General features: G+C 39.2%; 1 protein-coding gene across 1 annotated transcript in view; it reads left to right on the top strand.

Annotated features, from left to right (window-relative positions):
* The window catches only part of lmbrd1 (LMBR1 domain containing 1), a 123322-nt gene that overhangs the window by 81831 nt on the left and 26079 nt on the right, over nt 1-15412 (top strand). The window contains exons 9-13 of the mRNA XM_057847558.1: nt 1289-1441; nt 8238-8302; nt 8392-8494; nt 14202-14306; nt 14388-14537. Of these exons, the coding sequence (XP_057703541.1) occupies nt 1289-1441; nt 8238-8302; nt 8392-8494; nt 14202-14306; nt 14388-14537 (576 nt within the window). The remainder of the gene's footprint in view (nt 1-1288; nt 1442-8237; nt 8303-8391; nt 8495-14201; nt 14307-14387; nt 14538-15412) is intronic.

Genomic DNA, 15412 nt, shown 5'->3' with positions numbered 1-15412 from the left:
TTGTTATCGCGACAGGCCTGTTGGTCAGTGTATCCTGCTCTCTGTTTGGGGTGGATGTTAGTCCACAATGACACTTAATTTCCTGATTGGAATTGTACATTGTTGTTTTATGCTGTATTTCTGTACTTATTCGTCAAAGAATATTCTTTGCATTATTTTTGCTATGACATAAAGTGGGCGCCGTCTTGCCCATTTTCTAGTCAAATAAAATTTTTGTATCATCAAATGGACAGACAAGAACTGCAATCTTACACCCTTTATTACCGGCAGAGGATTTATACATCCATACCAGATGAATACACATTTTTTATCCAGGGGTTCTGACAGTTAGTACTGTATATACTTTAAACCTCTTCATTTTATAAGAGACCAATGGGTTGCTCAGCTGGTAAATGGCAAGGTGGCCAACCTAAGACCTTTTTGAAAGTTCGTCATTTTCTAATTTCTATGCATTGCAGACTTCAGGATGTAACTGACTGCAAAGATTTTGAAACCAAATATTAACCCATTTACTGCTATTGACGACACTATATCACTTAAAATGTGAATGTTCACCGCCATTGACGAATAAAATAGTCAATTACTGTTTTTGATTGATTGATTTAATTTATTTCGAAAACATACATCCCATTATGGATATACAAGAATACAAACAAAACATAAGATTTGAAAAGCAGTTGGAAGAAGTAAAAAAAAAAAAAAAGAAACTTGCAAGAATCAGACAAAACAAGTACAATTCACATTTCAAAATAATATACACCAATTTTCTCATTTCCTAATGCCTAAAGAACATTGGTTAGCATCACTCAACATTTTCTCAACATAAATGCTGTCATTCGTTTCTGTAGTTGCAGAAAAAAATATTTTTGTATTTTGTGTTAAACACACTCAAATTAGCGCTTTTCTTTAGGTCCTCAGTAAGTTTATTCCACAAGTCCACACCTCAAATTGAAGGAAAAAGCTCTTTTTTTGTTGTACGGTGAAACTGCGTTTTGAAGTTTAAATCCCCTCTCAGATTATAACCTCCTTGTCTATTTGAAAAAAAAAAAGTGTATATTTCCAGTTAATAAGTTTTTCTGTGCCTTATGCTTTATTTTTCATTGAGCTGGTTAAAGACAAGGGTCTAATACTGCTCGACTGTAAAAATGCAATCGTTAAAAAAAAAAAAAAAAAAAAAAAAACATCACTGCCCACAACTGACAGCGGATGGAAGTGATGCACCATATTAGATATGCGTATGTATAATGACATTTAATGTGTGTTGAGATTCTTGGATTTTTCTCAACAGTGTCAAGATGGACGGCCCTTGTCATCACGAGACAGAAAAAACCTGCAGGAGCTCGAAGGAAAGCTGCAAGTCCTTCAACGAAGAGGGAGACACCTGGAAATTGCCGAGAGGAACTGCTGCAACAAAATGGGTAGTGCTCTCAGACCTTTCAAGGTAGGCTCACAATGTAAAATGAAATATCAGTTTAAGATTCACAGTGCGTATGCCCATATAAATATACAGAAAATGTTTATAGTTCAGGATCAATTGGGATGCACAACAGCATTGATGATTTCCTCCCTGGTTATATGATTTTGCAACACAAAATATATATGGCGAAAATCACTCAGGTAACTTGAAGTTCTGTTCTGAGCCCCCCAATTTGGCCAAATTTCAAAATTGTCCTATATGCGTGTGTGATACATCATTGGAAAGCTTAAAATGTCAATTTTCTGGGGGAAGAAAATTTTTGAACAGGAAGGCATTCAAAAAAAAAAAAAAAACTAAACAGCAAAACCCCATCTGAAGGTGAGAGCACGCGAGTGCAGAATTAAAGACGCCATGATTTTAACGAGATATTATCGCGTACTTACCTTGTTTCGATCCAAAAACTCCATGTAGCATGTATCATCGAATGTCAAGACACAGATGTGAATGTCCACAACTGGATTTTGGGGGGATTTTATGGGTGAAACATGGTAATATAACAAAGGTCGCGGTGCAGACATCAAGGAGTGGTCGAGATGTTCTTTTTCATATATTTACCCTTTTAAACATTTTTTTTCAAATTTTTCTTTGTTTGGATCGATTATTTATCATGTAACATATCAGGGAAAATGTGACGGTAACAAAAAAAACAAAATTAAGCCATAGTTTTGAGGTAGATATCCGTGACTTATTTTTTGATTGTGACATAAATCGTTTAAAAGTTTAAAATATGCAAGTAAATAATTTTTTAAAGTCTTTTTTATTTTTTTTTATTTTTTTTTATTTTTATTTTTTTAAACAAGATATTAGACATCAATTAATTATTTTAAGCTAAAAATTCCAGACATTTTGAATAAGAAATATAATTACTTACCGTACCTTCTTTTTATGGCTGGGTTGAAACAACAATGGTTGCGCGACATCTGTAAACGGGGGTTTCCAGGGTAAAACGGAGAAATTAAACATCATTTTGGGGCTTAATGCGCCATGAATCTGCTATTGCAGCATGTAGATATATTGTTCTATCAAACACAAAAGTTATTTTGGCTTAAAATACTGCAGTTTATTTTTAAGAGGGGTGCAAGAGCAGAAACTGCTTTTTCAGTCTTGTCTGTGTTTTCCGCCATATGTACAGTGGAGCAAATAAGTATTTAGTCCACCACTAATTGTGCAAGTTCTCCCACTTGAAAATATTACAGAGGCCTGCAATTGTCAACACGGGTAAACCTCATAGCATGAGGGACAGAATGTGGGAAAAAATACAGAAAATCACATTGTTTGATTTTTAAAGAATTTATTTGCAAATCATGGTGGAAAATAAGTATTTGGTCAATACCAAAAGTTCATCTCAATATTTTGTTATGTACCCTTTGTTGGCAATAACGGAGGCCAAACGTTTTCTGTAACTCTTCACAAGCTTTTCACACAGTGTTGCTGGTATTTTGGCCCGTTCCTCCATGCGGATCTCCTCTAGAGCAGTGATTTATGGGGCTGTCGTTGGGCAACACAGACTTACAACTCCCTCCACAGATTTTCGATGGGGTTGAGATCTGGAGACTGGCTAGGCCACTCCAGGATCTTAAAATGCTTCTTACGAAGCCACTCCTTAGTTGCCCTGGCTGTGTGTTTGGGATCAGTGTCATGCTGAAAGACCCAGCCACGTCTCATCTTCAATGCCCTTGGTGATGGAAGGAGATTTTCACTCAAAATCGCTGGATACATGGCCCCATTCATTCTTTCATTTACACAGATCAGTCGTCCTGGTCCCTTTGCAGAAAAACAGCCCCAAAGCATAGTGTTTCCATCCCCGTGCTTCACAGTGGGTATGGTGTACTTCGGATGCAATTCAGTATTCTTTCTCCTCCAAACACAAGAACCTGTGTTTCTACCAAAAAGTTCTAATTTGGTATCATCTGACCATAACACATTCTCCCAGTCCTCTTTTGGATAATCCAAATGCTCTCTAGCGAACCGCAGACAGGCCTGGACGTGTACTGGCTTCAGCAGGGGGACATGTCTGGCAGTGCAGGATTTGAGCCCCTAGCGGCGCATTGTGTTACTGATAGTAGCCTTTGTTACTGTGGTCCCAGCTCTCTGTAGGTCATTCACTAGGTCGCCACGTGTGGTTCTGGGATTTTTGCTCATCGTTCTTGTTTTCATTTTGACACCACGGGGTGAGATCTAGTATGGAGCCCCAGATCGAGGGAGATGATCAGTGGTCTTGTATGTCTTCCATTTTCTAATAATTGCTCCCACATTTGATTTCTTTACACCAAGCGTTTTACCTTTTGCAGAATCAGTCTTCCCAGCCTGGTTCAGGTCTACAATTTTGTCTCTGGTGTCCTTCGACAGCTCTTTGGTCTTGGCCGTAGTGGAGTTTGGAGTGTGACAGACTGACAGAGGTTGTGGACAGTTGTCTTTTATACAGATAATGAGTTAAAACAGGTGCCATTAATACAGGTAACAAAGGGAGCCTCGTTAGAAGAAGTTAGACCTCTTTGACAGCCAGAAATCTTGTTTGTAGGTGACCAAATACTTATTTTCCACTCTAATTTGGAAATAAATTCGTTAAAAATCAAACAATGTGATTTTAGGTTTACCCATGTTGACAGTTACAGGCCTCTCTAATCTTTTCAAGTAGGAGAACTTGCACAATTGGTGGTTGACTAAATACTTATTTGCCCCACTGTATATTTTTCCGCTCATGATTCAAAGTGCCCTGCATTACATTGTTTTTCATATAAAATTGTTTTGTTGTTCTTTTGGTTCCCCTCCAGTGTCTTTATTTACTTTCTTCCATACAGTACAGGCCAAAAGTTTGGACAAACCTTCTCATTCGTGCATTTTCTTTATTTTCATGACTATTTACATTTTAAATTCTCACTGAAGGTAATAAAACTATCAATGAACATGTGTGGAATTATGTACAGTACGTAGCAAAACATGTGAAATAACTAAAAACGAGGATAATATTTTAGTATCTTCAAAGTAGCCACCCTTTGCCCTGATTACTTTTTCGCAAACTCTTGCCGTTCTCTTGATGAGCTTTAAGAGGGAGTCTTCTAAAATGTTTTTTGATTTCACAGGTATGCCTTTTCAGGGCTAATTAGTGGAATGTATTGCTTTATCAATAGGGTTGGACCTTCATTTGTGTTGCATTGAATGAGGTGTGTCCAAACTTTTGGCCTATTAGTTAACCCGATACATTTCGCCCAGACTTTATTTTTTTATGACTGTTGCCAAGCCCAAACCTTCCCCAAAAGCAGTGTTCAAGGCAAGCTAGGCGCTAACGGACAGCTGCACCGCTAACGTAGCGCGCTCTTTGATGATGTAATTGCTGCATGAATTCCGATTTGGGAGACTTGCCAGTTCAGTTCGCGCGACGTTCTGGAAAAAATTGGCCCAGATCGGATTTAAACAACATACGAAAGTGAGCCAGATCGGATTTGAAATGGTCCACTTCTATGCGACTTGTCCCGTTCAGACTGTCAAGTTAATGCGAGTCGATAAAACACGAAAAAATCGGATTCGTGCATTAAGACGTCCAGTATGAACGTAGCCTTAGAAGTAGATTCTTCTCAAGAAGTTACTCAAGTAAATGTGACGTAGTAGATGTATCGCGTTACTACCCACCTCTGTTTATCAGTAATCAAGCAATGTGTGTGATTTTTCATATTTGATATTTAAATTATTCAACTTCAACTGGTTATGACACTTTCCAAAATGTAAAAAAAAAAAAAAAAAAAAAATGGGGAAAAAAAAGTTAATGACATGATCCTTTGATGATTTAGGAATTAAAAAAAGTACAACGAGGCATTTTTGAATTGTTTCTTTAGCTAAGGGCAGAGTGGGATTAATCTGAGAAAGAAAATTGACCCTGATATTTTTTTAAATTCCATAGTGCAACTCATGAAGTAAAATTACATAATACAGTAGATGCATTAAAAAATCGATATTGACAACATTGTCTTTCCATCACCTGTCATAGAATTATGGCGCAGGCTAAATGATACACATTATTTTAGTGAGACCTCATCCCAATAGGTTTGGAGCAGAATAGAAGGTGATGTGTCTTAATAGTCCTTCTCAAAAAATAGCATATTGTGATAAAGTTCATTATTTTCTGTAACGTACTGATAAACATTAGACTTGCATATATTTTAGATTCATTACACACAACTGAAGTAGTCCAAGCCTTTTATTGTTTTAATAGTGATCATTTTGGCAAAAAAGTCAAGAAAAACCAAAAATTCCTATCTCAAAAAATTTGCATATTTCATCCAACCAATACAAAAAAGTGTTTTTTAATACAAAAAAAAAATCAACCTTCAATTAATTATTATATCAGCTATGCACTCAATACTTGATCGGGAATCCTTTTGCAGAAATGACTGCTTCAATGCGGCGTGGCATGGAGGCAATCAGCCTGTGGCACTGTTGAGGTGTTATGGAGGCCCAGGATGCTTCGATAGCGGCCTTAAGCTCATCCACAGTGTTGGGTCTGGTGTTTCTCAACTTCCTCTTCACAATATCCCACAGATTCTCTATGGGGTTCAGGTCAGGAGAGTTGGCAGGCCAATTGAGCCAGTAATGCTATAGTCAGTAAACCATTTCCCAGTGGTTTTGGCACTGTGAGACGGTGCCAGGTCGTGCTGAAAAATGAAATCTTCATCTTCATAAAGCTTTTCAGCAGATGGAAGCATGAAGTGCTCCAAAATCTCCTGATGGCTAGCTGCATTGACCCTGCCCTTGATAAAACACAGTAGACCAACACCAGCAGCTGAAATGATACCCCAGACCATCACTGACTGTGGGTACTTGACACTGGACTTCAGGCATTTTGGCATTTCCTTGTCCCCAATCTTCCTCCAAACTCTGGCATCTTGATTTCCGAATGACATGCAAAATTTGCTTTCATATGAAAAAAGTACTTTGGACCACTGAGCAACAGTCCAGTGCTGCTTCTCTGTACCCCAGGTCAGGCGCTTCTGCCGCTGTTTCAGGTTCAAAAGTGGCTTCACCTGGGGAATGCGGCACCTGTAGCCCATTTCCAGCACACGCCTGTGCACGTTGGCTCTGGATGTTTCTACTCCAGACTCAGTGCACTGTTTCTGCAGGTCTCCCAAGGTCTGGAATTGGCCCCTCTCCACAATTTTTCTCAGGGTGTGGTCACCTCCTCTGGTTGTGCAGCGTTTCCTGCCACACTTTTTCCTTCCCACAGACCTCCCACTGAGGTGCCTTGATACAGCACTCTGGGAACAGCCTATTCGCTCACAAATTTCTTTGTTTGTCTTAGCCTCTTGCTTGAGGGTGTCAATGATGGCCTTCTGGATAGCAGTCAGGTCGGCAGTCTTGCCCATGATTGCGGTTTTGAGTAATGAACATGGCTGGGAGTATTTAAAAGCCTCAGGGATCTTTCGCAGGGGTTTTGAGTTAATTCGTTGATTTAAATGATTAGGTTAGTAGCTTCTTTAGAGTACCTTTTCATGATATGCTAATTTTTTGAGATAGGGATGTTTGGTTTTTCTTGACTTTTTTGCCAAAATCATCAATATCAAAACAATAAAAGGCTTGAACTACTTCAGTTGTGTGTAATGAATCTAAAATATATGAAAGTCTAGTGTTTATCAGTACATTACAGAAAATAATGAACTTTATAAGAATATGCAAATTTTTTTAGAAGGACCAGTATATAGGTTTTAATTTAAGTGCCAAACAGCTCTTCACACCTGATGCAACCCGTACCTACGAAAACAAAGTGGCAAAAAGCCAGTACTACACAGAACACTCCGATAAACCATGTGTACACTTTCTTGTGTCTTGGTTAATAAGTCCAATAGCTTCTTTTTATGTTTTAGTTTGCTGGTCTTTTGGTCAGTTTTGGCAAATAAGGGGAAGGCACTTTTAATTCTATGGAGGTGGGCATTTAAACAGTTTTAGCAAAGCTTCTGAAGCCAAGTTAACAGTCGGGGGTTTGTGTCAGCTCTGTGCCTGTAAAATAATGAATTTATTAAAAAAAAGAAAGAACAATAAAAAAAAAAAAAAAAAAAGATTAAAACAGAAATTTGCAAAAAATATTCAAAAAACATTTTTCAGGTTGATATTTTAAAATTTTGTGTTGCAAAGGCAATGAAAAAAAAGAAAGAATTCCACTTTTGAATGAGGTTCTAACAGAAATGTGGAAAAAGTAAAACACTGAGAATACTTTGCAGATACACTGTTTTGTTTTTTTGTATTTTCTCATCCGTTTTCGAATTTTGAAGCACTCTCCTACTGGGTGTGACCAGTTGGCCAATTGGCAGTCAGGAAGCAAAAATATGCCAGGTTTCTTCTTTTTTTTTTTATCCTTACAGTGGACACAGAACAGTAAATTTAACATTGTTTAAATGACTATATACGTTGACATAACTGTAGCCCAATTGTTTCATATTCCTGTCTGGCACAATATTTTTTCAATATGAATTTTCCCTCCAGCATTTCATAAGCTTTATTGCTTTTTTGGCTGCATCTAAGCTTCCAAGCTAGAATCTCGATGCTTGTGTCTGGGCTGGACCGTTGCTTCCTTTTGTCACCTTTGGCATCGGTGCCAAATTGGAGGGCCAAGCCATATGGTCTTGCCTTCACATAAGAGATGACCGATTTATATGGGCCAGTAGATGTTTTTCAAAGCAATAGCATTGGCTCAATATGCTAAATTGATTTTGTTATCACTTTCCAGTATTTTGACAAATTGTTTCTATGTATATATTATCTGTTTGTGCAGATTATACTGGGCATTTTCTTCATCCTGGTTGCTCTGCTGTTCTCTGTTGCGCTGTTCATTTCAAAGTGAGTCTTTTTTGTCACATCTGTGTTTTAACATTTTAATTTAACAGTGCACAAACGGTAAGTGATTTTTTTTTTCTACTGTGTTTTAGTTTGGATAAAGCGCTCCATTCTGCTGGCATCAGTTCTGGCTTCATGATTTTTGGCACCAATTTAACCAATCCTTTGAATGAACTTTTACTAGCTCTACAGCCTGTAAGTATCCATTAATGTTTTGGTTTTTTTTTTTCCAATTTTAATACATCATACAGTAATCCCTCGGTTTTTGCGGTTAATGTGGACCAGAACCTGCCGCGATAAGTGGAAAAACCGCAAGTAGCTCCCCTCACCCAAAATAATAATAATATCTTTTTTTTTTTTTTTTTTTTTTCAATACACAGTATTTATTAAGATTTAGTATTGGAAAGAGATACATTATTCCGAAAAGTATACTTAAAAAAAGTTTTAAACATGTTACTGTCCCACCAAATATTTTTAAACAAGAATAAAGTAGAAAAACGCTTGTCATTATCAAATGCTTATTATTCAGGGAGTCCACTGAAATCTGCTCAAGCTGCTCACATACACACAATGAGTTGCCACAGCAACTATTAAACAAGTTAAATGATGATAGACGCACGGCTCGTTTTGACTCTCTGGCAAGATCAAACGTTATCGTCTGTCAATCACCGTTAACTTTAATAAGCAACTCCAGTGCACTGCCTGACCAAGAAAAACGGCAGGAGCGAGAGTGAGAGACTATGTGATCTGATCGGAACAGCTCTATAAAAGACTACATTTATTTATTTATTTTAGAATTTAAAAATAATCCGTGATGGACTGATTGGGTGAAATTTGAAGCGCGAAGTTGCGAGGGATCACTGTAATCATCAATTCGGATGTGCTCAACTCAAGGGCGAAGGTTTGCATAGGGACGGTACGGGCACAACACTACCAACTTTTCATGCTCAAATTGTCCCCACCAACCTTTCACTCATTCACTCCCAGCCATTTTCACCGGTGCAACGCCCTTCGCTCCCGGCCGTTTCACTGGATTTTGACTGATTTTGCAAGGCCCACAGAAAATTGTGTTCTATTGCTATCTAAACATTGCCTGGCTCTGCCAGACTATTCTCCCTGCTATTCTCGAGCAGGTACAAAATCAATCGACAAATCAGATTTGTATATTTGCGTGACGTGTTCTTAACGAGTAACGTCACTCTTGCGCGTCGAAAGTCGTCTCCACAACAACACAGATGGTGAACGGGAGAGCCGAGAATATGTTCCAATTCACTGTAAAATCAGTTTTAAATTACCAAAACCACATTGACACGAGTCATTGACAACAGTCTGTCTCGCGCTAGCCATGTTGAATAAACTCCGCTCTCTTCGTATGTTTACTTCCGCGCGCAAGTCCCGGTCATTTTACTAACGTCACGTCTGCCCGTCGCTGATTGGTCCACTCCGCTGTCTGTTTGCTGTGGCTTGCTCTGCCCTGGAAATTGTATCCGCGTGAATGGTGGCCAGACTCAATAGCTGGAACAGCGGTGAGTCTGGTGTACCAGGCAAATATAAACATGGAAACCACCAAAAGAAAGATTAGCGTCTCTTCTTTCAGCAGGAAAAAATTTAGTTCATATAATTTTCCATTCTTTAGAAATCAGCATTAGAAAACAGCTTAGTTTGAGCATTTTTCCAATTATGATGAAAAACAGAGAAATTGAGCTTTTTGTAAAAGCATACATTTCAAACATAACTGACTTTAACACAGCTATTTTTTGCTTTAGTGACATCCCAAACATTTGAATAATGTTTTTATTCCACAAAATAACATAAACAACAAGACAAATAAAGCTTTTGATAGCAAAGTAACAATTTATTTGCACATGGCTGGACTGTTGGGCTGGGAGATGGCGCTGTTGTGGCCACTGCGGCTGTCTCGGCGGACGGGGTGGGCTTTTCCCTCGTCACCGCCTGTAGTGTCTCAACAAGATGCATTTTTTTAATCTTTCTTTTGTGGTGACAACTGCCTCGTGGCGGAGTTCGCCTGGGGAAATTGTGTGGGGTTAGGGTTCCTAGGGGGGAACTGGTTTGGCCGTGCGCGTTTCCGGCTGAGTCGCGGGACACTGGAGGGTGCAGGGGACGCAAGCGGCAGAACACGGTGGCGCGGGCTTTGCTCGGCGAGCAGCACGGACTCAACGGCATCGTCCGCTGCACTGGTTACCCGGTCGTTCTGCTCAGTCATCCAGCACCTGGCATCCCGGGCGTCCTCCCGGTTGTTCTGCCCGGTCGTCCGCCGCCTGGCATGCTGGACATCCTCCTGGACGTCGCACTTGGTCCTTCGTCGCCTGGCGTCCCGGGAGCACGTCTTGCTCGGACTTCCATAGCCCGCGTCCTGGTCATCCATTCGGTCGTCTTCCACTGGCGCCCCGGCCGTGCGGCCCGGCCGTTCGTTCCGTTGAATCGGGTTGCGGGTCTTATCCAATGCGCTACTGCCCTCCAGTGGGCAGTTTTATGGCTTTAAAATGGATTTTCAGCATTGTGCATTGGAGCAAATTTGCATCAGAACCTAGAGATGTATCTTGTGAAAGACGTATAAAAATACAGTGGGGAGAACAAGTATTTGACACACTGCCGATTTTGCTGGTTTTCCCACTTGCAAGCCATGTAGAGGTCTGTAATTTGTATCATAAGTTCTCTTCAACTGTGAGGGATGGAATCTAATACAAAAATCCAGAAAATCACATTGTATAATTTTTAAATAATAAATTTGTATTTAACTGCATGAAATAAGTATTTGATACATTACCAACTAGTAAATATTTTGACTCTCAGTTCTTTTTTAAGAACCCCTCCTGTTCTCCACTCATTATCGGAAGTAACTGCACCTGTTTGAACTTGTTACCTGTATAAAAGACACCTGTTCACATGCTCAAACAAACAAACTCCAACCTCTCCACAATGGCCAAGACCAAAGAGCTGTGTAAGGACATCAGGGATACAATAATAGACCTGCACAAGGCTGGGATGGGCTACAGGAAAATAAGCAAGCAGCTTGGTGAGAACGTAACAACTGTTGGAGCGATTATTAGAAAATGGAAGAAGTTCAATTTGACGCTCAATCTGCCTCGTTCTGAGGCTCCATGCAAGATCTCACCTCGTGGGGCATCACTGATCATGAGGAAGGTGACGGATCATCCCAGAACTACACGGCAGGACCTAGTCAATGACCTGAATAGAGCTGGAACCACAGTCTCGAAGAAAACCATCGGAAACACATTACGCCGTCATGGATTAAAATCCTACAGCGCACGCAAGGTCCCGCTGCTGAAGCCAGTGCATGTCCAGACACGTCTGAAGTTGGCCACTGACCATCTGGATGATCCAGAGGAGCAATGGGAGAAGGTCATGTGGTCGGATGAGACCAAAATTGAACTTTTTGGTCTAAACTCTGCTCGTGTTTGGAGGAAAAAGAAGGATGAGTACAACCCCAAAAACACCATCCCAACCGTGAAACATGGAGGAGGAAATATCATTTTTTGGGGCTGCTTCTTTGCCAAGGGTACTGGACGACTGCACCGTATTGAGGGGAGGATGGATGGGGCTATCTAACGCCAGATCTTGGCTGACAACCTCCTCCCTTCAGTGAGAGCCCTGAAGATGGGTCGTGGCTGGGTTTTCCAGCATGACAACGACCCAACGCACACAGCCAAGGCAACTAAAGCGTGGCTCCGTTAGAAGCATCTTAAGGTCCTGGAGTGGCCTAGCCAGTCACCAGATCTGAACCCGATAGAATATCTATGGAGGGAGCTGAAATACCGTGTGGCCCGGCAGCAGCCCCGAAACCTGAAGGCTCTGGAGAAGATCTGCATGGAGGAGTGGGCCAAAATCCCTGCTGCAGTGTGTGCAAACCTTGTCAAGGACTACAGGAAACGTTTGCTATCTGTAATAGCAAACAAAGGTTTCTGTACCAAATATTAAGTTCGATTTTTGTGATGTATCAAATACTTATTTCATGCAATTAAATGCAAATGTATTATTTAGAAATCATACAACGTGATTTTCTGTTTTTTTGTATTAGATTCCGTCCCTCACAGTTGAAGAGAACTTATGATACAAATTACAGACCTCTACATGCTTTGCAAGTGGGAAAACCAGCAAAATCGACAGTGTATCAAATACTTGTTCTCCCCACGGTATGTTTTTGGGGCACTGAAACAATTAAAAATAGAATGTATTTATACGTTTTTAGGAACAAATGAGTTAAGCAACCTTATTTGCATGATATAATGACTTCAGTTATATCGGTAATTTTGATTGTCTTGCCATATGTTGGAAGGATGGAATTGACCCTACCTTTATTAAGTGAATTGTTCAGACTTACATCTACCTCTTTTTACTTGCTGAATGTGCTGGTCCATTTTTTCCCCCTCAAATGCACGTTTGATTGGCTGATGACATGCATTTATTTCAAATGTATTTATTTATTTTGTACATTATGTACTTTAACATATTTTTATTTGTAGCTTATCCAGACATTTTTTTTTTCAGATAATCATACATGAATCATAACCGAGGTAAAAAGTTTTAATATTTTTTTTAGTTTGGCTGTGCTCGTGGACAAAAGCAGTCGTGTTTTACCTGAAGGAAGGCTCAATTTTTCTTTATTTCTGTTATACCCTGACTAAGACGTTTTTTTCAGTTATATTTAATGTATTTATTTAGACGGACAAATTTGAGTGGCCTTAAGACAAATATTTGTTTTGCATTCCTAGCTAGTTAAAGAGATTATTAACAAATTTGCATTTATTGTGTATGTTAATGTACTAATTTTTGTTATCGATATTGCAATTAAAATTTGCTAATAAAATCCAGACATTTATTCTGGAAGTTTTCAAAATGTTTCTTTAGTAGTTTATGAAAACAAAGGTTTGAATCAGATGGTGTGTCACCTGGACCTATACACGTGAAAGTTGGTATTGGTATTAGAGGGATTTTCAAATGCCGATGCTGATACCGATATCTAAAAAAAAATCAGCCATTTTCCGATGTCTAAAACCGATTTTGTAAGCCGATATTTGAGGCCGATATACTTTTTTTTAAGCACGTAGATTATGAAAGACATTTTTTTTTAATTGCTTCAACAGCTTCAAATTTACAATGACGACCTGAGACTTAACGGATTAAGTCGATCTCTTTTTATGATTACTGTATATCCACTCAGCAAGAACAGTACATTATTTTTTAAAGAATGAAACCCACCACAATCTCACAGAGGTAAACAGGTGATAATTTTAGAGGATTCTCACCATGCTAAAGCTAATGCTAACGTGAATGCAATGCCAACGCTAAGAATTACATTTAAAGTGTAAGAATCACTAGGTAAACACCTTAAAAGCTAAAGCAACATTGCATATTCTCTCACGCAAGATAAAAAAAAATCTTATGGTATTTACCAAACAGGCAAACCTGAAGCTTACTGCAGCAGCCTGCCTTCAAGCTGCTGCACTGTCCTTCTGGGGTCCTACCGTCAGTCAGCTGCAGCCACAGTTGCCCACAGAAATGCCTGATCAATTTTTTAAATTTTTTTTATTGGCTTATTCTTTTTGTGAATTGGCCGATGGCTGATGTTGGAAGAAATTCCATAAACCGGCCGGCCGATATATCGGTCTACCTCTAGTTAGTATAAATCAATACAGATTTATTTTGCATTGATCATTTAGCCTATCAATTAATTGGTTTCATATTCGTGACAAATGTTGCCCTGACCCCCTTTCACCCAATCTGGTCTTATTAATGTCCCGTCCCCAAAAAAAAGTATACTAAAGTGTTCTATCGTCCCTACCAATGTTTAGACCAAACCTACGCCCTTGGCTCAACTGTATATAGAAGCTGTATTCATCCATTGATCATGGTGTTGCAGGTTTTTCCATTGGATTACATCCTGATTACAGTTATCACAATGTATTTTGTTCTCACATCCATGGCGGGTATTCGCAACATGGGCATCTGGTTCTTCTGGATAAGGGTGAATAAAGACTCCCGCTTCCTAATGTTTTTATATGACGTATACATTCACTTTCAAATGTATCTTTTCCATCCTTTGCAGCTCTACAAAATTCGACCTAAAAGAACCCGTCCCCAGGCTCTCCTTTTCCTTTGCATGATTTTGCTCTTGATTGTGCTCCATACTAGCTACATGATCTACAGTCTTGCCCCTCAGTATGTCATGTACGGGAGCCAGAAATATCTCATACAGGTGAGTGAAGCTCTTTCTGTTGCTCCATCCTACCTTTTTCTTAGTTTTCACCCGCTCTGATGAGACCTCTGTGGATAAAGCTCTGATGATGGTTTCAGCTAGGCCAATGTGTGTGGTCTCCTCGGAGACTGTAGTTCTTAATGGACAGACTGCCTTTCAGCGTGGGTGTCTGTCTGGGATTTAGATGCAACCTGTGTCTACGGCTCACATTTTTTAGTTAAGCTACCCCTACCATTGAGAAGAGAAAATATAATTTGGATGAGTCAAAACTTAAATGTTTTATTTATTTCATTTCATTCATTTTTTGGGTCTTTTTTCCCATGATTAGTTCAACTATAAAACAACTAAATTTTGCAAACAATAATTTCAAAAAAAGAATAAGGTTAAAAGTTTTCTATGTCCAAATATTTTATTGAAGGCTGTTATTTCCTTGAAATACCTTTGATGTGTTATGTTACGTTAACATACCGGCCATGTTCGCATTTTGTTGTTCATGCATCATGTAATATTATCATACTGTACACTTATTCGGCATGTTATTCTCTATTGTATGTTTATTTTATTTAAATTGCCTTTCAAGATGACATAACTGTTCTATGAGTTGGATTTTATCAAGTAAATTTCCCCCAAAAATGCGATTTATACTCCGGTGCGATTTATAGTCCGAAAAATCCCGTACAAGTATTGTAATAAACCACACTCAATGCACATGTATGCATTTAAATACTATTTGTATACTGTTCGCTTGATTAAACTCCAAACTACTAACGCACTAGGGGTGCAACGGTTTGCGGTTCAAAACCGAACCGTACGGTTTGCCCTGTACGGTTCAATACGCCTTTATGAACCGCGCCTTTTCGGTTTTGAAATTAATT

Source organism: Corythoichthys intestinalis, chromosome 10 (genome assembly GCF_030265065.1).
Source record: "Corythoichthys intestinalis isolate RoL2023-P3 chromosome 10, ASM3026506v1, whole genome shotgun sequence".
In the NCBI taxonomy this organism is placed as follows: Eukaryota; Metazoa; Chordata; class Actinopteri; order Syngnathiformes; family Syngnathidae; genus Corythoichthys; species Corythoichthys intestinalis.
Note: the sequence above shows the minus strand (reverse complement) of the source record. Positions and strands in the feature narration are given on the sequence as shown.